Here is a 24,774-nt window from a genome sequence, read left to right as displayed (position 1 = left end):
GGCTGAAAGTGCCCATGTTCTTTGCAGATAAGGCAGGCAGTTCAGAATTTCTCCCAGAATGTTTAGCCATATTTGACTTTTGTAGTTTTTCATCTTCAGAAATCTAAAAATATTATATGAAGAGATGTAAAGTAATCGTATGATTAACACATTTGGAAATTCAGTTGGGTCTGTGCTTTCTTGTGTCTGAAGTCAGCTACAGCTTGAATAATTTCCCCTTGTTTTTTTTATATTACATCAGTGTAGCTAGAAATGTTCAAAGCTCATTCTTATAAGTGCCTTTAGTTCATCCAGTGGTTTTCCTAAATGTGACTTTGGTTTGTATCTTAGATTACAGGAACTGACCGTGTGCTCGGAAGAGAACGTTGACATTCATGATATTGAACTGATGCAGTATATCAACGTGGACTGTGCAAAGTTAAAACGATTGTTACAGGGTAGGTGGACTGTACACACGTCGCCCCTATGAAAATCCTTCAAGATGGATGTCCTCTTGTGTTCATGCAACTTGACGTAAACAAAATGATTGTTAGTGTACAACTGAATGCTTGTTGGCTGCTTGCAACTCTGAATGCTAAACTCTGTTGGCTGCTTGCAACTCTGAATGCTAAAATGTGATGATGTGGCTGCATTGTTGTTCTGGAGGCTAGGTTCAGAGAATAAAATGAACAGCACCATGAAGAAGGAAGGCACTAGTCAGGCTAAGCCTGTTAGCAGATGTTTTTGTGTATGTGAGTATTTTGGGATACTTTGACACATCTAGAACTGTGCTTGATTTCCGAGTGGAGATAACATGGACATCCTTGATTGGGGGAAGGGGAGAAAGGAGATGTGGACAATTTCACACACACAGTGTCCTTCGTCTCCAGGAAATAGGATTGTCTTTCAATTACTCTTCCCTTGCGATGATACTTTTTTTTTCTGTTGCAAGTTTTATCATCTATCTAGATTTTGAGGTCTGTGAGAAGGATGAAACCAGGTGATGGAGAAAACTTTGTAGTCTCACATTCCACAAGTCAGTGAAGGGGTCCTGAATCACAGGAGGAATAAACTGCAGGTTAAGGTGGTAGAGATGTATGTGCCTGTAGCCTATTATGAGCTGCATCATTAAAAAAAAAATAAATAAAAAAAAATCCCCAGACAAAACCTTCATTATACACTTTCCATTCATCTCAAATGAGGGCTAAAAAAATGCTTAGATGGAACAAATGTTAACCTAGGGACCAATATTTATTTTCATGTGGTCCAAAACCTTATTTTTAAAAATAGCAGTTGATGGTAAATGCTTTGCTGGAGTAGTGAGGTGCGCTGTAGCCGTAAGCAAGTATTAGGGCTCAGAAAATAAGCTCTTTTGGATAGGGACATTGTAACCTGCACAGTGGTAGGCTCATTTGCACTGTGTTGCAAATTGCGCAGTGGATGGCTGGAAGATTGCTCTTTATTATTAATAATTATTATAATTAATTAATTTTATTCCCCCCCCAGAGGCAGCGTTTAAATTTAAATCTCTCAAGAAAGTTGCTCAGCTGGGAGTTATAAACAGTCTGGAAAAAGTACGTATTATTATTTGCCATTCTGCATGCTTCCTTGTCTCTAGAAATTACCCATTGCCTGCTCCTTTCTTGGAATTGGAAAGAGAAAAGCAATATCTGTTGTTGCTTACAAAACAAACTCCCAGACTATTTAATCTCCTTTATTCTAGCAGACTGCAGTTTATCACTTTGCCCCAAAACAGGGAAAACTGGGTTTTGTACCTGTGGTGATTGGTGCTTTTCTGCGATGTTTGTACAGGCATTTTGGAACTGGGTAGAAAATTATCCAGATGAATTTACAAAGCTGTATCAGAGACCACAGGCTGATATGGCGGGTAAGGAATAACAAATTATCTTTTAATCTGTACAATAATTTGAACCTTTTTGCAGTGCTTTTTGTCTAATCAATGTCATGGCCCTGTAAGTTCTAATCCTTTCATAATACACATAGCCATCCTTGGGAGGCTATAAACCAAATTAATTCATTTTATTGCTGGTCAGTTATTTAATCTCTCTGCTACCCCTGGAGCCATACGTAGCTGGATTAAACGGCTTGCCAAATGGCATCCTTTTTTTTTTTTTCCCCTCTCTGGTTTAGATTGCTCAGAGAAGTTGTTTGACCAGGTGGACAGCTTTGCTGAAAGCACGAAACGCAAAGCGGCGGTTTGGCCCCTTCAGATCATTCTCCTCGTCTTGTGTCCTGAAATCATACAAGAAATCTCCAAAGATGTGGTGGAGGACAGCAAAATGAACAAGGTGAGGGAAAAGCCCGGCCCCTGCAGATGTTCAGAACATGTGTCCATGCAGCTGCTGGCCTTGGCATGACTTGCAGTGTACACAGAAATGTAGAAGGGGAAAAAAAAAATCCAACAAACGCCCACAATCTTATCTACAGATATTTGGTGTTCTGTTAGATTTTGTGAGCCAAATGTGAATCAGAATTTTTGGTTCCATGTGTTGTCGATTTCAATTTGCAAACTTATGCGACGTATCACAGAAAAGGCACATATCTTAGAAGACTTTGGTCACTTTTTATGTCCAGTGACATTATAAAGCTTGAGGATACATTTCCTTAATGCTCAACATCTGCCTCTGAGTACGGTGTTATTAGATATAGTTCAGTGAGATTTGAAGTTACGAATTTAATTCAGAAACAATGTATGGAATAAGCCAAGCCATTGCTGCAAATATGAATGGAAAATAATCTCTAGATTTTTCAGGTCTGAAGTGTCCATGATACTTCTTGTAGATTATTTTTCTCACTGGTTATCATGCATCTCCATTTTTTTTGGTCTGGCCCTAAGATTTCGCCATTGTCAGTGTGGTACACACCTGCGTATGAAAAACATTACAAATTCTGATCCCTGAAACTTGATTTTAAATTTGTTGTTTTTTTTTTTGTTGCATTTTGTAGAAGTTGTTTCTGGAAAACCTTAGAAAGGCATTAGCTGTGCATGGTGGAAGCAGACAGCTGACTGACAGTGCTGTCATTGCCAGTGTTAAGCTCTGCAAAGCATCCACCTACATCAACTGGGAAGATCACTCCGTCATTTTCCACCTTGTACAGTCCGTTGTGATAGATCTAAAGGTGAGCACCCTTGAAAAATGGATTGCGTTTAAATGCTGCAGTTTCCCTCCCTGTGCGCAGCTTTAAGGTGTCAGGTGATGCCTTGTTGGTAGTGCCTTGCTCTTCTGCTACTTTATATGTACAAAAGATTTATTTCTGCTCCACACAGTGCTCTACATTGGTCTGTGATCTGTAGAGGCAAGACTGGGTAAGGCTGCAGTGGGGAAGTAAGTCCGATAAAGGATGTTCTGCCAGGGGCGGCTCAAGGTAATCTGTTGCCTGAGGCGAGGGATGAGATGGTGCCCCCACCCGTGCCCCAAAGGCAAAGCACAGGTCAAATCATCGAGAGGGTCATGAGGGGCAGAGAGTCCCCTTGGAGTCTGGCCCTTCAGATGATTTGAAATGCTTCAGAAGGGGGAAAGGAGGAAGGGTCAGAATTCCCAAAGAAGTGACAGTGTATCACTGATATTTCTTGGAAGCTGGCAGCCCTGCTACACTCCCAGGAACACTACAACCTGCCTCCCACATTTCCATAGTATTTTCCCCCTGGAGAAGTGGGAAATGGGGGGGGGGGGGGGGAGGGCTGTGTATGGCACACTCTCTCCAGGCCTGTGCCAAAGATATCAAGCACACTAGACAAACTTTACACACTAACCCTCACCACACACAATTAAAAACTGTGCATTTATAATAACAGATTGGACATGAAAAAAAGATATTCATAGCCTTCAGAGGTAAAAGTATCAGAGCAACATGTATATTATTTTTACATGCACTGCATTGGTGCCAACCAAAAAACTCTGCAAAAAAGACATTTGGTTTTAGGCCTATTGTAAAATACATTTGTGGGCTTGGCCCTCAGAAAATCATGCGTGAACTGAACAATGATGATAATATAGTAAACCTGTTATGATGTATTTTATGTTTATATTGTATTCTGCTTAGTACAATATGTTTGCTATAAGCAGCCTAGAAATATTTTAAATAAATAAACCTCCCATATCAAAACAGCACTAAATGATAGCACTCAAGCAATAACAACCCTACCTTTGAAAAGACAACACTACAAATATGACACGAGGTTCTAAAACACTACACCTCCTATTAGACATAAGCCAGGCTGCTAGATCCCTACACAGAAACCTCATGCCAGCAGAATATGTTTCTTCAATCACACATGTAGAACACAGATGGATTGACACCAAATATAGAATAAAATATAAACAGAAATGTGCAAACAAAAACTGAATTGGAAACTGCATGAAGCCAGACCTGTATGCAGTGCAACAATAGAAAAATAGAACAATGGAAAAATAGAAATAACCATCATTCCTCAAAAAGCAATAATAAAATCAAGAAATATAACATTAATCATAATAGGGAAACTATACTAATAGAATAAATATTTCAAAATGGCTGATGAGCAGGGCATCAAAAATGTTTTTAAATGTTTAAAAAACAAAACAATATTTCAAAACAAGACATATCAAAAAATATTCATCAGTTAAATCTAATAAGAAAAAAAATCCCCCACTCTCCATACCTGATACCTTTTGATTTCTAGTCACCCTAAAATTGTTGTAGATTGGAGGAAGAGGACCACACAAACATACACACTCCCTCTCACATACACAGGCTTTCTCTCCCTCCTCTCATATACACAGGCTCTCACACACACCACAGTTTCTTGCATACCACACACTCACACATGCACACAGGCTCTCATGCACACCACCATGTACACATGCATATGGGCTCTCACACCCCCATACACACACACACAGGCTCTCTCTCTCTTGTACACAAATACACAGGGCCTCATTCTCCAGCACACATGCAAACAGCTCACTCTCTCACATGCATACACACACATTCTATTTATTTAAATGTTTTCTATACCGTCATTCCATGTGAGAATCACTAGTTCATAATGGTTTACAGATAAAACAAAATATAATTTATTTATTTATTTATTTATTTATTTATTTAACATTTTTTTATACTGCAATTCATGTAGCAAAGTTACATATCATTTCGGTTTACATTATAACAATAACAAGCATGTAAGAATGCGATTACATAAAACAGGGGAGTAAACTAGGATAATAGTGAACAGGGTAATAAAACCATAACGTATAGAATAATAGTGATACTGCGATTATTTTGAAAGATTGGCTATAGCTCTGGGTGTGAATTAGGTTAATATAGTATACGGACTATGGATCATTAATTTGTGATGAAGGATTGTAGAGTTGGAGTGTTGATCTACTATATAATCTGATCGGTAATCTAGTGGGGAGTCTTAATGAGTGTTACAAGATGGAAAACATTCATAGAGACCGAGGTAATACAACGGTAGATATCAAACATGAAGACAGAGCTGAGTATATACAGAATTGCAAGAAATATATAGGATATCTGAGTCACAGGGAGTTTGTCAAGTGGAAAGCATTTTTGAATAGCCAAGTTTTTAAGTCACTTTTGAATTTCTTTTTATCTGTTAAAGTTCGAAGGTCTTCTGGCATGGAATTTCAAAGTTGTGAGCCAGCAATTGAAATCATTCTATCTCTAGTTAATGTTAGGTGAGAGTCTCTTAAGTTTAGGATTTCAAGGAGGCATTTATTCTGTGATCTAAGGAATCACAGGGGGTTGTGGGGTTTAAAAGTTATTCCAAGTAGATTGTTGTTCAGGTTAATGTTATTGAATATTATTGTTAGAACTTTATAATGAATTCTTGACTGTATAGGAAGCCAATGCATAACAATCAGCCTCCCGATGCCCGCTGATGGCCCCAAGGACGCCTCTCGCCGATCCTCCCCCACTCGGCCCGAAGGTCCCGCCCGCCCCCGATGACGTCAGAGGCAGCGACAAAGGCAGGTGCCTGCCCCTTAGTGTGCCCCTTCGTGCTGCCCCGACCTAAGAAACCCCACCCTTGGTGCAAACACCCCTTTCCGCTAATAACTGCAAAAAAAAAAAAAAAAAAAGGTAACTCCGATACAGCAGAGAGCACACTGCCGTGGTGAGAGGCAGGATCCATACAACAGACGCAGATGCCATTTTCCCACACCTCGGCTGCACAGCATGCCCGCACAATCAGCGCCGACCCATCAGGGTCCAGGGCATCTCTGCACCGCACGCTGACCCCCATCTCTCCTGAATCCAGTACCAGTCCCAACTGAGAACACCCCACACGTGTACTCATTATACCCAACCAACATCCCTTTCCTATACCCTCTTCTATACCCTTTCCCCAACATGGAACCTGAACATACACCCTCAATACTAAACCAATGCGAGACCTCCAGAAGTATAAAAACAACCCGCTCAATCACACCACGGAAACTCATCACAATCACCACCCACTCAAACACTCACATCACACCCCTCACTGTGATAACCCTACTCTTACTCAATACATAGTCCATCACCAAAAAGATACCGATAATTCATGACCTCCTACTCGACAACCATCCTGACATACTCTGTGTAACAGAATCATGGCTCAAAAGCACAGACATTGCCCTCACTAACCAACTACCCAAAGCAATCTACAATATATTCTCCATACCAAGACCAAAAAAGAAAGGAGGCGGCATCCTACTTATGGCTCTAAAGAAACTCAATCTCAAGATCCACCCCATCAACCTACCACCTCCTATCGAAATAAGTCTTTTCAAATCAAAATATCTTCAAATTCTCCTGCTATACGCCCCACCTGGATCACTCCAACATAACCTATCCACACTAATTGAAACCATAGTCTCTAACATCAACATGGCCACCCCTGCAATTGTCCTGGGCGACTTTAACCTACACATTGATACAACACCACTCTCACCAACCTGCAAACTCCTCCTAGAAACCATGACAGCTATTGGCTTCAAACAAATAATCAACACCCCCACTCACAAGTCTGGACACACCCTAGACTTAATATTCATCAACGATCAAATATCGCATACATACCCACCCACAATCTCCACCATCCCATGGTCAGACCACAAACTCAACCAAACCAACCTACAACTGGAACACCCACCCCCAGAGACAAACAAATGTAACAAATCCTTTGAATTTACTAAACTATGCACAAGCAATGAGCTTACAGAAATACTTTCGAACAAACTAAAAGCCCTGGACAAGAAAGACGCAAACACCGCCACAAACTCATGGATCTCATTAACTCTGACGTAGCAAAGATCAAATGTCCAACTATCAAAAAAGAAATCAAGGCTACCAATAAACACAAAGCACCCTGGTACACTCCAGAGTTAAAAAAAAACAAACCATCAAACACCTATGAAGACAAGCCGAGAAAAAATGGAGAAAAGACCCATCCCCCCAATTAAAAGATAGATAGATACAGAACCATACTATACATATACAGAACAGACACTGAAAAAGCCAAAAGAGACTACTATGCCAAAAAGATTCATGACCATCAATATAATCCTAAAACCCTATTTGCCTATGTCACAGACTTGACACAACTGACCACCAAAATTCCTCCTCAAGAAAACCCTACCACAACCTGTGAAGAACTCGCCCACTTCTTCAATGACAAATTTGCCAAAATAATCGCAACTAACCCACACACTAACAAGCCTACAACCAAACTACCACACTTAACCACATTCTCTTGATCTCAATTCGAGACTGTTTCGTCTTCTGTAGAGGCAACTATCATCCAAAATCTAAACCCCATCGCACACCCCCTCGATCCCATTCCTATAAAACTCCTAAAACAAATCCCCAACACCATAGCCAGACCTATAGCAGACATAGTTAACATCTCACTCGAACAAGGCACATTCCCAGGCTCGCTCAAATGTGCCATCGTCAAACCAATCCTCAAAAAATCTCAACTCAACAAAACTGACCCATCAAACTACAGACCCATCTCCAACTTCCTTTTCATAGCCAAGATCCTCAAAAATTGTCAACCGCCAACTCACCGAACACCTGGAAAACCTGAATCTACTATCTCTATCCCAACATGGCTTCAGAAAACACTTAGCACTGAAATGCTCCTTCTCTCCCTCACAGATTACACCCTCAGAGGCCTGGATCACGGACACTCCTACCTCCTTATCCTATTTGACATCTCTGCTGCATTTGACACCATCAACCATGAAACATTAAACAGACTACACGAAATTGTCCTATGCAACACCACACTAAAATGATTTAAATCATACTTGTCAAACCGATCCTACAAAGTCAGACTAACTACTGCAGAATCCAAGCAAATTCCCCTCACGCACGGTGTCCCTCAAGAATCATCCCTCTCTTCCACACTCTTCAACATTTACATCCTACCCCTATGTACACTCCTAACTGGCTTAAACCTAACCTACTTCATATATGCAGATGATGTTCAAATCCTGCTCCCCATAAAAGAGACTATTGCAAACACCTTAAAAATCTGGGGCACCCACCTTCAGAAGATAACACAACTACTGTCGCAAATGTCACTTAACCTCAACCATAAGAAAACTGAAATTTTACTTATAAACAACAAAGCCATCACAACACTCAACCCCAACAAATCAACACCCTATACGGACGGAAAAATAGTCACCACAGTCAAAGACCTCAGTGTAGTCATAGTTAATGAACTTAACATGAAAAAAACACATCAATTCAATAATAAAAGATGGTTTCTTCAAACTTCAGATTCTTAAAAAAGTCAAACCACTTCTCTACACCCAAGACTACAGAACAGTCCTCCAAGCACTACTATTTTCCAAACTCGACTATTGCAATGCCCTCCTCCTGGGTCTACCATCCAACTCCCTTAGACCACTGCAACTGCTTCAAAACGCAGCGGCAAGATCACTCACAAACACCAAAAGATCTCACCAATTCTGAAAAATCTTCACTAGCTACCTATCCCTCACAGAATACAATACAAAGTCCTAACACTTATCCACAAAGCTCTATATAATGAAAGGTTTGACTGACTGAGCTCTGCCCTGCACTTTCACACTCCCCAAAGAACACTCTGCTCCACTAACACCGGACTCATTCTAATACCCTCACCAAAAATGGCTCACCTGGCCGCAACAAGGGATCGCACCCTAACGGTAGCAGCTTACCACCACAAATCGGACTGGACCCCACGACCCAATCTTTAAAAAAAAAAAAAAAAAAACCCCCTCAAAACATGGCTCTTTAAAAAAGCCTTCCCAACAGCCACCTAATGCCCACCTCCAATAGCACTAAGAAGAATCCTCCTCCTATCTGCAAATTCAACACTATGCCTCTTCATCAAATAATTCATTGAAATCAATAACCCTATGTTATGCAATTAGTGTTCTACATTTAAATCAGTGTTGATCCTCTCTGTCCAAACTAGCTGACCACAACTCCCAAAGAGCCATTCACCCCACATGACTGTCCCACACTGTCATTCTGTATTATACAGTTAATCTGTTTTACTATTCGCTACTCAACAAATGTTATACAGTTAAATCAAAGTTGATCCGCTCTTATTATAATCTATATCGTTGCCTGTGTTTCCTCCACAAGTTATGCTATTACAGATGTTACGAAGTTACAATGTAAAATAAGAAACCTAATTCTTATATAATCCTGTTACTCTGTAAACCGGTGTGATATGTCTAATTGAACATCGGTCTATAAAAATAAATAAATAAATGTCAAATTTTCTTGCTCCAGACAATATAGTCCAGCTGCAGCATTTTGCAGGGGTTTTAGGTGACTAGTCGGGAAAACCCAGAAGTAATGAACAGTAATCAAGGTTAGAGAAAATGAGGTATTGTAAAACTGTTCTGAAATCTGTAGTGTTTAATAGAGGTTTTAATCGGCTCAAAATCAGAAGCTTGTGGAAACCAGATCTAATTAGTTTGCTTATGTGGATTTTCATTGTTAAATTTTGATCAGTTTGGACCCCTAGAACTCTCACTTGAGATGCAGGTGAAACTTTGCAGCTTCTGAGATCTATCTCACACATTTAGGGCATCCCCTGTCTTTTCAGGTCACATTGGGATGGGGTCTGCTGTGGCTCCACCAGGCCTCTCTTTGGTTTGTGACAGGATAGGTGATGCCCAGGGTGACCACCCAGCACGTTCTACTCAAAGGCTTTCTCTCACCAGTCACTGTCACCTCTCTCCCCAGACCAGTCTTTGTCTCGCAACTGTCACCCCTTCTCCAGACCAGTATTTCTCTTGTCACACTCATCCCATCCCAAGACCAGTCTCTCTCTCTCATGAGTCATTGTCACCCCACAGAGCAGTCTGTTCTCTCCATCAGTCACCCTCTTTTGCTAAAGCAGTCTCTCTCTCTCAGTAATCACTATGAACTCCCCCCAAAGACCAGTCTTTCATTTACTGTCTTACCCCACCCACCCCAAGACCAGTGTCTTTCTCTCTCTCTCTCTCTCTCTCCAGGAGTGGGAGGAGCTGCTGCATATTCAGTATGTTCCAGCAGAAGTATCACTGCAGGAGTGGGGTCTGCATCCTGTCTACTCAATGCCATCTAGGTCTCCTGCTCTGCTCCCCACCCCAGCAGCCATCCTGCCCTGTCCAAGTGTGTGTGAGCTGCTGGCCTGCTGCTGCCTTAAAATTCTCTCCTGCAGGCTGCAGCTGTCCCGTTCCACCTCGCGGCCCCCTCACTGACAATCCCGGACCCTGGGCAGACTCAGCTTTTTTTCCCCCCACAGCTTGAGTCCCCCTCCTGCGGGTCGCCAAGACGAGTGACCAAGCAGGCAGCAGCAAAGGGGACACAGGTACAGGAATCGAGGCTCAGTGTTGCTCACTGGTGTTGCCACTGTTTTTTTTTTCTTTTTTTTTTTTTACATACTTTGTTTTAGAGGCAGGCATCACGATGGCCACGTAGGAATGAAACGCAACAAAATAGAGAAAGCAGCTGAGCTCTGCTTAAGTACCACCGAAGAGTAGGAGCTTGCTCGAGCAGGCACCAAAGCATGAGGGAGGCAGCAGAAAATGTGTGATGTGGGACGCTGCACCTTTCTTCTTTTTTTTATTTTTTAGATCATTAGATATGCGCAAATTTATGAACACAGAGGGCAGCTGAGTGTGAGGCAGATGCCACAGCAGTGTTCTGAGAAGGGCATTTTTTGCCGCCTCAAAATTCTGCTACTTGAAGTGGCCACCTCACCCTGCCTCATTATAGAACCGTCCCGGTTCCTGCTTTCCCCTCCATTCATGTTTCAAGATTTTAGTTTTCCCCATCCCCCAACAGTACAGCAGCTACCCTTGACTGTTGGCGATCCTGACAGCTGATACTTCTCTTGCAGTTAAGCACTGGGCATTCCTGGTATTCCCTGTCATTGCTGTTTTGTCTCTCCTGGTGCTATCCCCGAACTGTTTTTTCATCTGAATGTATATAGTGCTGCTCTTCTAATTTGCATAGAAGGTAAAGTGTTTGGGGTTTATTTTATGAATTTGTTTTTATTAAACAAGAGGCTCTTAAGCACTGCAGTGACATGGCACATATCTAACTGATCTCTTGTATACATTTGTGTTCTTGTTTTGTGGACAGAATTTGCTATTCAATCCAAGCAAACCTTTTTCCAGAGGTGCCAGCAATCAGAATGCCGATGTGGATCTAATGATCGACTGTTTGGTTTCCTGCTTTCGCATTAATCCTCACAATAACCAGCATTTTAAGGTGAGTGCATTGATTCTCTCTCCTTCCCATCCCCCTCCCCCAGTAGTCTGTATGTTCTGTGTTTCCATCTTTCCTTTCCTTGGTTGATCCCACAAGATGAGTCTAGTGGTAGGATTAGGCTCTGTCTTTTGTGTGAAGGTGCCTCCATTAAAGAGGTTTGGTCCTAAAATGATAATTACAGTTGTGCTCATAAGCTTACTTAACCCCTGGCAGAATTTGTAAGATGTGTAGCATCTTAAGAAAACATGAATGAATAGACAAACACGTCTGTTATTTTTAATGTTTCAGATGAACTATTATGCATCACAGAATAGCACAATCATTAAACAAACCAAAGCAATAAAGGAAATAATAAAATGGTCCTGTTCAAAAGTTTCCATACCTTTGAATGTTTGGGCTGAAAATATATACTCAAGTTGACACACAGATTGAGATGGCAGTGAAGGGGTAGGCATCCACACCTGTGCCTTGCTTGATTATAAGTATTGTCTGTGTATAAATAGTCAATGAGTTTCTTAGCTCTTGAGAAACTCTTGTGCATTTCATCCAGGGCTGCACTGACTTTGGAGGTAACTGAAGCATGGAGAAAGCAAAAAAAAAACTGTCAAAGGATCTGTGAGCAAATGTAGTTCAACTTTATAGATCTGGAAAAGGATATAAAAAGATATCCAAAGATTTGAAAATGCCAATCAGTACTTTTCAAACTCTGATCAAGAAGTAGAAAATTATGAGTTCTGTTAATACCAAGCCACGGTCAGGTGGACCAAGAAAAAAGATTTCAGACACAACTGCCAGGAAAATTTGTCAGGATGCAATTATGGTTTTCTTAAAATGCTACACATCTTACAAATTCTGCCAGGGGTAGGTAAACCTATGAGCACAACTGTATTTATTTACATTTGGTATTCTGCCTTTTTTCAAAATTTGTCTTATGTGGGTAGATTTGTACTTATTCATCGTACATAATCGCAGGAACTTCTAAAATGCATTTTCTATGCAAACATATTGTCATGACTAAGCATCCTTGCAAAAAAAGCAACCAATGATCCCTTATTCCAGGGGTCGGGAACCCTTAAAATGCTTAAAATGCTGTCAGCCTGGGCAGAACGCGGCAGGACAGCTGGAGTCAGCGGCACCGGCGTTGACTCCAGCTGTCCAGAGAGAGAGAGAGTGAATGAGCGAGCAAACACAGCTTGCTCGCTCATTCACTCTCTCTCTCCCCCACCCCCACCCCGGGAACTCGCGGCAGCAGCAGCCTCCGCCCAACACTAACCTCTTCATTTTCAGCCCTCGCGGAGGCGGAGTCCCATCGGCCGCGGTTGAACCTCTTCATTTTCCTCCGAGCCGCGCTGCAGTCTTCTTTTCTTCGGGCCGATGCCGAGCGCACTAGCGTGGCCTCTTCTTGCCGCGCACGCACCCGATACTCTCCACTTCCTCTTCCGGGCCGCGGGGGGGGGGGGGGGCGTGTGTGTGTGAGTGTGAGATTGCATGTATGTGAATGATTGAGAGCCTGTGTATGTGAAAGAGAGTATGTCTGTGATTGAGAGCATGAATGTAAGTTTACCATTGGGAACCTGTATGTGTAAGTTTGTGATTGAAAACCTGTTTGTGTGAAAGAGTATGTGTGTATGATTGAGATCCTTTGTGTGTGAGAGAAATCATATGTATGTATGATTAAGAGCCTGTGTGTAAATGAGAGAAAGAGAGGACACGTGTGTCTGTATGTGATTGAGAGCTGGTTTAGGTGAGGGAGTATGTGATTGAGAGCCTGTGTGTAAATGAGAGAAAGAGAGGACATGTTTGTAAGCATGTGAATGAGAGTCTGTGTGTGAGAGAAAGACAGCATGTATTTATGTGATTGTGTGTGTAAGCGTGAAAAGATAGACAGCATGTGTGTAAATGTGTAATTAAGAGCCTATATAAGTGAGAGAGAAAAAACATGTGTATATGTGAGTACTGAGAGCATGTGTGTATAGGTGTGTCATTGAGAGCCAGTGTGAGAGAGAGCGCTGGTATGTGACTGAGAGAGGAGAAAGTTCCAAGCATACCACCCCACCTCTTGCTAATTCAGAACAATCTCAGGACACCTGGATATCAAACGTTCCCAGGTATGCAGAGCAAAAAAATTTTTGTATCCTTATTATTTTTCATTACTGGGTCTTTGTGTCTGCTATTTTGAAATATTTTGTTGGTATCTGGAAATGTTTTATATGAGTTTTTAATTATTGGATATTCCACTCATCAGTTGTTTCGAAATATGTTCTTTTTGTTAGTACAGTTTTACTGCTGATGATTTTATATTTCTTGATTTGTTTTATAAGGATGGGTGATGTTTCTTTTTTCCTTTGTTACACTGCATACAGAGACTCTGGCTTGTTGCAGTTTCCAATTCAGTTTTTTCTGCATGCTTCTCGTTTTGGTCTCTTTATTCTATGTTAGGTGAGGGACAGCACGTGATTCAGGTGAGGTTTTCTGCTGGCGTGTAGTTTCTGTGTAGGACTCTATAACAGCCTGACTTGGTCAGTTTTCCTAATAGGAGATATATTGGTGTCTTAAGGCCTGGTGTAATATTTTCAGAGACTTATTGTACTTTAAAAGTGTGATCTTACATAAAATGCACACATTTACTTGTATTTAGTTTTAAACATATTGTATGGCTCTCATGGAATTACATTTTAAAATATGTGGCGTTTATGGCTCTCTCAGCCAAAAAGGTTCCTGACCCCTGCCTTATTCTCTTCTGTTCTATTCTTTTGTTGACCTGTTCTTAGGAGATTGTGGTATCTTTGTCACAAACAGAAATAATGCACTCCTTTGTTTAATTGCACATTAGACCAGCTAGTTTATATAGCGGTAGCATTTTATATAGATATAAAACCAATATGCAGGGTATAGCAAATATATAACAGGGAATTGCCCTGGGTTCCTTATCTTGATTTGAATGATGGCCGGTCTTTCTCCAAGAACATGCAAATGAATGTTTTGAGAGTTTCTTAATCAAGAAATCTAAATTTAAAAACCAGTGGTAATCTAATTAGTTGGTCAGGAAAGCTAGATTAAGGCAGCTGCATTATTTTCAACTGAGTCCTGCAGGTACTCTGACTTTTTTCCCTAGGTTGCAGAGAATTGGCAGCTGAAGGGAAGTTTGACCTCCCATTCCAAGGCTTCCTCTAGAATCATGGATCACTCTTGGGCCATGCTTGTGCCGGATCCTGCATCCCAACCTAGAACTTGAGGGGCCGATTCAACCAATCTGGGGTTCAGGATCTCTCCAATGAATATACATGAGCTAATATGCATGCATTTATTGGGGAGATCGTGGCCTTGAGGATTGAATCGGGAGCCTCTGTACTAGATTTAAGTTGTTTTGGATACTTTTGCCAGTTTCTATTTGTATTCTGTAGAATTGATGATACAGATCATTTTATGAACTGTCATAGTATTTAATTTTTTCTCTTGCAGATCTGCTTAGCACAGAACTCCCCATCACCATTTCATTATGTGCTTGTGAATTCTCTACACAGAATCATTACAAATGTAAGTTTTAAGGGGTAGCAGACTTGTACATTTTTTTCTTTTAGGAAGAAGAAAACTATTCATATTCCTAGGTCTCTTGCTTTTATCTTGGAGAGACTCCCTCCATTTAAGTGTATTACCTTGAGATTGTCTCTAAAATAACAAAAAACAAGATATGTGTTTTTCTCCCAGGCCAAGCAGGATGGTAGTCCTCACAGATGGGTGACATCATCAGATGGAACCCTGTCACAGAACACTTTTGTCAAAGTTTCTAGAACTTTGACTGGCACACTGAGCATGCCCAGCAAGCCGCCAACCCCGTGGCCACACAGGGATCCCTCTTCAGTCTCTTTTTTTTTTCCACGCAGCAGTTGCCTCGCAGTTAGTGGAGCTCTGTGAGAATTTTTCCTCACAATTTCCTCACGGAACAATTCGAAGTTTTTCTTCAAGTTTTTCCCCCACTCTGAGATCCCCCATCGTACAGATTCCTCCAGCGTTCAGTAAATCCGTTTCGCGCTCTTGCTGTCGATTCCCGGATGTCTACCTCCCGGTGGCCGACAGCCACCGACCGCACACCATCTCTTTTTTTTATCATGGCGACCGGTTTTCGGAAGTGCTCAGAGTGTCTGTGGACTATGTTCATAACGGATCCACACGACGTCTGCGTCCTGTGTCTCAGACTTTCCCACAATGTTTTTGGTGTCCCAGCTGTGCTCAGATGACCCCAAAGGCTGGTGCGTCCGCCTGGACAATATGGAGCACTTGTTTGGTTCCAAGCCATCTGCTCCATTGACTCTGGTGCTGGATGCATCGAGTCATGGGGATCAAACTGACTCAGGACCTTCCCTATTGAAGCCTCGCTGAGAGGATCGAGGAGCAGGAGACCGCCCCTCACCGGCATCGAATCAATCGAAGACTTTGGCATCATCTTCCTTGGTGCTGGAGAAGGATCAGGCCAAGCACCGTGGGAAGCATTGACACCGGCACAGACAGTCGTCACCGTCCGGTGCTGGCACCAACACCAGAGCGGCCTCGGCTGAACCCCCTCCTAAGAGGCCCAGGGGAGAGGAGGCCCTTCCTCCTCTGGACCCAGGAGCCCAGGGCTTTCCCCACCGATATTGGTGCCGGGCACAGAGCCTCCGCGGACCCCTGTGGACACTCCGGTGATGCCCAGCCTGCCTCCTATCCAGGGTCGGTTTTCTCAGCACCCTTGTTCCGAGAGGAGTTGGACCACGTGGTCCATCAGGCAGTGCTTAATGCCCTTTGGGGTCTCCAGCCACCACTGATGCTGGCTCCCATACCAGCATTGGAACCGGTGCCCTCCATGTTGGTGCCTCTACTGGAAAGGCTGGACATGCTGCTTGATGCCTTGCCGACGCAGCCCATGCCGGCGGGCCCCTCGGTGCCGTGCCAACCACCGGTGCTTCCTCCCGTCTCAATCTCGATTCCGGGCTCCTCGGAGGAGGAAGATGTGGCTCCTCACCCACCTCCACAGATGGAACCGCCAATGCCAGGCCCTGTCCCTGGGCCATCGGGCCTCCTGGTGCCCCGACGTCCATCGCAGGTCCTAGTGTCCTCAGTGCCGGCACCACCACTGTTTGTTCCACCTCACCGACCATCAGTGTCCACACCCCACACTCTAGGTTTTAGCCTCCCTCCTTGACCCAGGCAGTTTGCCGGTGAGGAAGAGGCCCCTTATGAGCCATGGGGGAGACGCCTCCTCTGAGCATTCCTCGGAGGCTTCCAAGGACCTTCTGTCAGAGCCTTCTCTCCCAGGATCTCTCCTTCGCAGGTTTTGTCCGGGAGATGGCGGAAACCATTCCCTTCCAACTTTCAACAGAAGAGGATGCCTGCCACAAGATGTTGGAGGTACTACGGTTTGTGGATGCTCCTAAGAAGGTGATGGCTATCCCAGTGCATGAGGTTCTTCTGGACCTTCTTCACTGTCTCTGGGGACATCTATACTGCGCCTCCGGTCAATGGGAAAATGGATGCCACCTATCTCTAGTACAATATGCCCTAGGCTTTCAGAAGAACCAGTTGTCACACCAGTCGGTGGTAGTTGAATCAGCCCAGAAAAAGGCCAAAAGGACCCGCCCTCACTCCTCCACCCCTCCAGGAAAAGACCAGAGAGTCTTAGACGCCCTGGGTCGAAGGGTTTTCCAGGGATCCATGCTTATCGCTCGCATAGCGGCATACCAATTATACATGAACCAGTATAACAGGAACCTCTGGAAACAAGTTCCAGGAATTCACAGAGACCCTACCACAACAATTTCAGGAGGGCTCCAGTCTCCAGTCCATCCTGCAGAAAGGACTGGAGATTGGAAAACATGAAGTGAGAGCGGCCTATGACGTTTTTGAAACAGTGTCAAGGGTCTCAACGGCAGGCATTAGTGCCAGACTCTGGGCCGGGCTAAAGGCCTCTGACCTTCATCTGGAGGTCCAAGAAAAACTGGCCGACCTCCCCTGTACAGGAAACAACCTGTTTGGGGACAAAATCCAAGACACAGTGGCCCAACTCAAAGACCACCATGAGACCCTGCGCCAACTATCAACTACCACCTCTGATGCCTCTTCAGCAACCCGTAGAGGTCCACGTAGGGATACAGGAAGCAGGTTTACAAGCAAAGGAGATACTATCCTCAGGCCTCCCATGCTCGTACGGCTCGGTCCTCCCATAGAGGCCGCCCTCACCAACAAAGAGCACCTAGAGCTCAGCCAGCCCCCCAGCCTGGTCCTGCAGAGAGCAGAAACCAGTTCCCTTTGCCCGCACCGTCTGACCCACCTGTGGGAAGTCGTCTCTGCCACTTCCTCAACAATTGTTTCCCAATTACCACCGACTTTCCATCATAGCATACCGCCTGAATTTCCTCACTGTTCCCCATCCTCCCCAGCATGGAGCCTTGTGGAACAAGCAACGAGCCTCCAGTTAGAACTCTCGACCCTGCTACGGTCCAGAGCCGTGGAAACTGTTCCCTGGGCTCAGTGGGGACGAGGGTTCTACTCCGGTATTTTCTCATCCCAAAGAGGACAGGTGGCCTCCGTCCCATCCTCGATCTTAAACAGGTTCCTTCGCAGAGAATGGTTCAGAATGGTATCCTTGGGCACCCTACTTCCGCTTCTGAATCAAGGGGAATTGCTCTGCTCTCTGGATCTACAGGACGCTTACGCACACATTGCGATTTTTCCACCTCATGCAAATATCTTCGCTTCGTAGTAGGCCACCGACACTTCCAATACAGGGTTCTCCCCTTCGGGCTTGCCTCCGCGCCCCGGGTCGTCACAAAGTGCCTGGCGGTGGTGGGAGCACATTTGCGCCGGAATGGGCTACACGTGTTTCCATATCTGGACAATTGGCTCATCAAGAGCTCGTTTAAAGAGGTAGCTCTTCAGTCCCTCATCGTGACGTTAAGCTCCTTCAGTCACTGGGTTTCTTCGTGAGCTACCCGAAATCCCAGCTGACTCTGTCCCAGTGACTGACATTCATCGGAGCAGACCTGGACACCACGGTGGCCAAGGCATTCCTTCCCAGCGAAGGCATAGCCACCGTGGCCGGGCTGGCGGGATCCATCCTTCGCCGGTGGACGGCCTCTGCCTACCTGCTCCTGAAGTTGCTGGGTCACATGGCATTGTCTGTGCACATCACCCCAATGGTCCGCCTAGCCATGAGGGTCACATTATGGACCCTGCGGTCTAAGTGGCACCAAGCCACTCAGAAACTCTCGGCAATGGTCCAGATAACCAAACCACTCTAGCTCTCCCTTGCTGGTGGGTGCAGGAATCCAACTTGAGCAAGGGACTTCCCTTTCAGCCCCCGGCTGCTCAGATAACCTTGACCACGGATGCCTCCAACGTAGGCTGGGGAGCCCATGTCAATAGCCTACACACAGAAAGGGGTATGGTCGAGAGCCGAGGTGGCTTGCCAGATAAACCTACTGGAACTCCGGACGATGCAGTATGCACTCTATGCATTCCAGGACTGCCTGTCCAACAAAGTCGTCTTGATCCAGATGGACAACCAGGAAGCCATGTGTTACGTGAACAAACGGGGGGCACAGGCTCTTATCTTCTCTGCCAAGAGGTGGTGCAGATTTGGCCCTGGGCCCTGTCGCGTTCCATGCTCCTGCGGGCCATCTGCCTGGCGGGCACCGAGAATGTAGTAGCAGACCGCTTCAGCCAGACATTCCAGCCCCACGAGTGGTCCCTGAACCCCTGTGTAGCGAACAGGATCTTCTGCCAGTGGGGTCAGCCGGACATAGATCTCTTTGCGTCCTCGCAGAACCACAAGGTGGAGAGATTCTGCTCCCTACACGGGGACTGAAGGAGACAGCCGTGGATGCCTTCACCCACTCCTGGCATGCAGGCCTCCTATGTGCATACCCTCCAATTCCACTAATAGGCAAGACTCTCGTGACACTACAGGAGGACCCGAGGCTCCATAATCCTAATAGCCCCGCATTGACCGCGTCAGGTCTGGTTTCCCATTCTCTGCGACCTCTCTGTCCAGGAGCCCATTTGCCTGGGCACCTTGCCTGACCTCATCACGCAGGATCAGGGCAGGCTATGCCACCCGAACCTCCGGTCGCTGTCCCTAACAGCCTGGATGTTGAAAGGCTAATACTATGGTCCTTCGACCTTTCTGATAATGTCTTGCAAGTCCTGGTAGCTTCGCATAAGCCTTCCACATGGAAGTCGTACCAAGTGAAGTGGAGAAGGTTCTCGACTTGGTGCACGCAGGAAGGTCCTGACCCCTTCTCTTGCCCCACGCCTAGGCTTTTAGACTACCTCTGGTGCCTCTTGGTCTTCAGACTACCTCAATCCGGGTACATCTGAGTGCCATCAACGCCTCCAGTATCGGTGCAGCCCTTAGTGGGACGCTTTGTGAGAGGCTTACTACAACTGAAGTCTCTACTTCATCCCCCTGTTGTGGCCTGGGACCTCAACATAGTGCTGGCGTGGCTCATGCAGCCTCCATTTGAGCCCCTGCGCTCCTGCGATTGAAGTACCTCACCTGGAAGGTTGTCTTCCTAGTGGCAGTTACTTCTGCTCATAGTCAGTGAGCAGCAGGACCTGGTGACCTACCTGCCTTACACAAGTTTCTTCCACGACAGGGTCTGCTACGCACTCACCCTAAGTTCCTGCCTAAGGTTGTGACTGGCTTCCACCTAAATCAGTCCATCATGTTGCCCACCTTTTTCCTGATGCCACACTCTCATCCAGGTAAGCGGGCTCTGACTATCTTGGACTGCAAGTGAGCTCTTGCCTTTTATGTAGACTGCACCGCAGCCCACAGGCAATCCACAGGCAATCCACCCAACTCTGTCTCCTTTGACAAAAATAGCCTCGGAGTTGCGGTGGGCAAGCAGACCCTTGTCTAACTGGTTGGCAGACTGTATTGTTTTCTGCTACCAGCAAGCAGGCCTTCCGCTCGAGGATCGAGTAAAAGCTCACTCAGTGAGGGCCATGGCGACGTCAATAGCACACTTTCGGGCAGTCCCTATTGCCGAAATCTGCAGGGCCGCAACATGGAGCTCCCTCCACACCTTCGCAGCCCATTACTGTCTGGACAAGGATGGTCAACAGGACAGCGTCTTTGGCCAGTCTATCCTTCGTAATCTGTTTCCAGTGTAAGAACCCAACTTTTCCTACCTAGGGCCCAGAATGATGTTCAGGCTGCCCCCGTTGTTGCCAACAGCACCCCTGTTGTACTTGTTGCACGTTATTGGGTATCTGTTGGCCCAGGGTGTTCCGGGAGCAACCTGTAGCTTGCTATTCACCCATCTGTGAGGACTACTATCCTGCTTGCCCTGGGAGAAAGCAGAGTTGCTTACCTGTAACAGGTGTTCTCCCAGTACAGCAGGATGTTAGTCCTCACGAAACCCACCCGCCACCCCGCGGAGTTGGATTTGCCTATGTTTTGTTCTATTTTCCACTCGTACTTTTCTGCTATAAAATGAGACTGAAGGGGGACCCCATGTGGCCATGGGGTTGGTGGCATGCTGGGCATGCTCAGTGTGCCAGTCAAAGTTCTAGAAACTTTGTCAAAAGTGTTCCGTGACAGGGTTCCATCTGATGATGTCACCCATCTGTGAGGACTAACATCCTGCTATCCTCGGAGAACACCTGTTACAGGTAAGCAACTCTGCTTTTAAAGCTGGTCTCTTACAAATAAAGAGCAATGTAAGGATGTCTGGCCTTTTCTAGCCATGCTATAGTGTTGCTGTGACAACACCTCTTCTGGTTTTCTATGTTGCTAAATGTTGGAGCAACTTCACATGGCAAGGCAGGGTGCATCCATGGCACTGCTTCACAACAGTTCTGAAAACTGATTTACTACTTCACTTTTAATATTAAAGGCAGAATATGTGCAGTATCTTTTAATTAAAGAGAGTTCCTTAAGGAGGAAGAAAGGGAACCCTCAGGGGAGCTAGCTGAATTTGTGTTTGGTTAGTTTGAAGTGCCTGACATGCTAGCACTGATCAGACTTTCCCTGAGAGGAACTCCTCGTCTGATGCATTGAGCTCTGCTGGCTTCATATATCCGAGTGATCTTAGCTGCTCGTTCAAGGAGGTAGGAATTCCCCTGCATAGCCATGCAGCTCAGATGTAACTGGCACTATAAAGCAGCACTATGCACTCTACAGGGTCAGATGTACCTAAATATTTTCCTGCAGGTACAAAATGGTAGATCAGGCTCTAATAAGAGACGCAATGATTTGCTGGTTGGTAGGTTTCATCCTTTAGTGCTTCAGGTGCTGCAGGTTCTCACAGTGTCTTCCCGATTGGCTCCATAGACAGCTGAGCATGCAATGCATAGAGCCTGGTCCTGAGATATGAAGACCTGTTAACATTGAGCGCTTTTCTCTTTTGGAGGGTTTATAACACTATTTTTTGTGTGATTTTTTTTTTTTTATCTAGTTGTTACATTTTAAAAATGAAAAGTGTTGCCCATCAGAAAAGGCGAGTTATGAACAATTAATCACCCCGTTGTGGTGGTCGGATGTAATTTTAGCCAAGAAATGGTTTAATCCATTTAACCAATAATAATGATATTATGTCTGACTTTCTTTTGTATGCTGGGGTCTAAGACGTTGCCTATTTGAAGTGCCACTGAGAAAGATGGAAATTAAAAAAAATAAAATAAAAAAGAGAGAGAAGCCTTGTCTTCTTTCTTTCCTCCCCCCCCCCCCCCGCAAAGTATTTTAAAGAGACTGTGGTTCCCTTAGCCATGTAGAAGGGATTGGGGTGATCCCTCCAGGAGAAGCTTTTGTAGCTGCAGAGACCGTCAGGAAGTGAAGTGAGATGGGGGGAGGTGGGTATTGGGCACTCAGCAGTCAGATCTGTTCAGCAGCTTAACTTATCCCTCTGGTTGTAAGAACAGCTGCTTAAAAATGAAGCCTTAGAGTTTTCTCTGTGTGTGGGGTTGGTTCATGCTGCTTTACATTTTCCAGTTAAGTCGCTTGAATTCTGGTCATGGGTTTGCCTTGCAGCACATGCGTAGTATGCAAATAGCAGAACCGATGTGCAGTAACTTCTTGAGTTTGAAAAGGAAGCAAGAATTAAGTGCAGATTTCACAGGTAGAACTGTACTTTTTATAATACCTGATTTCCCTTATACAGTATGACATTGAAATAGTCCTGTTCCACCAAGGTTTCTTGTATTCTTTTCTTAGTCGGCCCTGGACTGGTGGCCCAAGATCGATACTGTGTACTGTCACTCAGGAGAGCTCCGCAGCATGTTTGCAGAAACCCTTAAAAGTGCCATGCAAGTCTGTGGCACGCATACCACCACCCGCCTGACTCAGGTAAGACTTGCGGGATGTTTCTGTGGCTCTTCCCCCATTGCACTCTTCAGTGTCTTCATCCCATTCCTGCTGTAATATTCATCAGTGTTGGTCTGGACGATAGGAAAGGAAAGCCGGATATCCTTAGATTGAGAGCTCTTTTTGCCCTGCAGAGGTTTTAGCTATTAGTTAGCAGTTAGTAGGGGTAGTATTTGAGATGGCATTAGAGAAAGATGCAAGGGAAGATAGGACATGCCAAATGTAAGGTTTCAAGATAGCTGGGTTCTTTCTTAATGGAGAAGAGAATATTTTAGTTTTAGTATCACATATAATTTAAGCAACTTCTACAAAACTGCTAAAATATAAAAAGGGTAGTGACCTGTCTGAGTGTTCTAGTAATGTAGCAGCAGAGTTGCATGGTTTCTTTGGAGGTCAGGGTTACTTTTTCTCTCACCTCCATTTTGAGGAAAAACCTTGATTTGATCTTTACAACCGCACAGAAAATCTCTCAGTTCAAAGCTGTGCAGTATCGCCCCTCATTGGCCATATATTTTTTTTTTTTGTAAAAGAGAATTTTTCTTTGGAATGATACAAAATTGTACATGCAGTAATGTCACGACAGTATTGTACCCCGAGCCTTTTAGACATTGCTGCATTCCCCCTGTTGATTTTTCACATTTAGGATCTCTCTGGCTAGACAATTACTACGCTTGGGGAAAATTGGTGCTTTCTAAAAAAAAAAAAAAAAAAAGTTCTAGCACAAGGCCTAGCATTGCTCAGCCACTCTCAATAATCTTGGATTGATTATAAAGAAATAGCTTATAGAGAGAACCAGACCCAGCCGAGAGATGTGGGGTTTTTTGAATCACTTTTTGATAGTTGGGTATTATATGTTTGGGGGAAAATATAGCAAAGGGCTTTGTACATGGCAATGTTGACATTGATTGGTGGTGCTTTGTCTTCTGCTTCTTATTTTCTGGTTTTATTGGCTGCTGTCGCTCACATGATCAGATGCCAACCAGTCACTGTTTTGCATGGCAGTGGGCTTCTGTTGCTGTAAGTATGACCCATCGTAACTACCACAGAAAAGCTGTTGGTTTTCTTGGACTTTTCTGTGCATAGTTACCACTGCTGTCGCATCACTTCATGTAGCATGTCTTCATGTACTGGTTCTAGAATTATAGCCCATTTTCATAGACCATGTAAACTCAAGCATCTTTCTTGCAGCCGTGCTTTTCTTGCCCAGAAATCTCATAATTCTGAAAAGTGATCCATATATGCTACTGGATCCCCTCTGCACTACAGTTTGGGCATTTCCAACGCAGCCTGCCTTTAGCAACTTATGTGCATCATTGGCACTCGTTTATGTAACGTATCTGAGGCAAACCATAGACTCTGACTAGCTTCAGAGTGTGTCAAGCATATAAAAACTCCAGGTTGATTTTCCATGATATTAAACTAAATATATAAATAACCTTCTAATAGCAAGTAAAGCAAGAAACTGTCCCTTAGTGTTATTAGATGAAGGGAGTCTTCTTTAGGGGAATAAATCCATTCCTGTTCATACCCCAGATCAGTCCAGACAAGTGGGTTTTGCATCCCCACCAGAAGATGAAGGCAGAGAACAAAACTTTGAGGCACTGCTATATATTTTATTTTATTTATTTTAGATTTATATTCCACTTTTCGCAGCACTTCAAAGCAGCTTACATTCAGGT

At 44.4% G+C, this 24,774-nt stretch overlaps 1 protein-coding gene across 9 annotated transcripts in view; it reads left to right on the top strand.

The window, feature by feature from the left end:
• The window catches only part of NF1 (neurofibromin 1), a 527,350-nt gene that overhangs the window by 114,947 nt on the left and 387,629 nt on the right, over positions 1-24,774 (top strand). For all 9 annotated transcript variants that reach the window (XR_003858146.1, XM_029611915.1, XM_029611920.1 and 6 more), the window contains exons 5-12: positions 331-437; positions 1,486-1,553; positions 1,792-1,867; positions 2,131-2,288; positions 2,947-3,120; positions 11,626-11,754; positions 15,217-15,291; positions 22,946-23,077. Coding sequence is in view for 8 of the 9 variants with exons in the window: in XM_029611915.1 (XP_029467775.1) it covers positions 331-437; positions 1,486-1,553; positions 1,792-1,867; positions 2,131-2,288; positions 2,947-3,120; positions 11,626-11,754; positions 15,217-15,291; positions 22,946-23,077 (919 nt within the window). In the remaining variant the exon portion in view is untranslated. The remainder of the gene's footprint in view (positions 1-330; positions 438-1,485; positions 1,554-1,791; positions 1,868-2,130; positions 2,289-2,946; positions 3,121-11,625; positions 11,755-15,216; positions 15,292-22,945; positions 23,078-24,774) is intronic.

This window comes from Rhinatrema bivittatum, chromosome 8 (genome assembly GCF_901001135.1).
Source record: "Rhinatrema bivittatum chromosome 8, aRhiBiv1.1, whole genome shotgun sequence".
Classification (NCBI taxonomy): domain Eukaryota; kingdom Metazoa; phylum Chordata; class Amphibia; order Gymnophiona; family Rhinatrematidae; genus Rhinatrema; species Rhinatrema bivittatum.
Note: the sequence above shows the minus strand (reverse complement) of the source record. Positions and strands in the feature narration are given on the sequence as shown.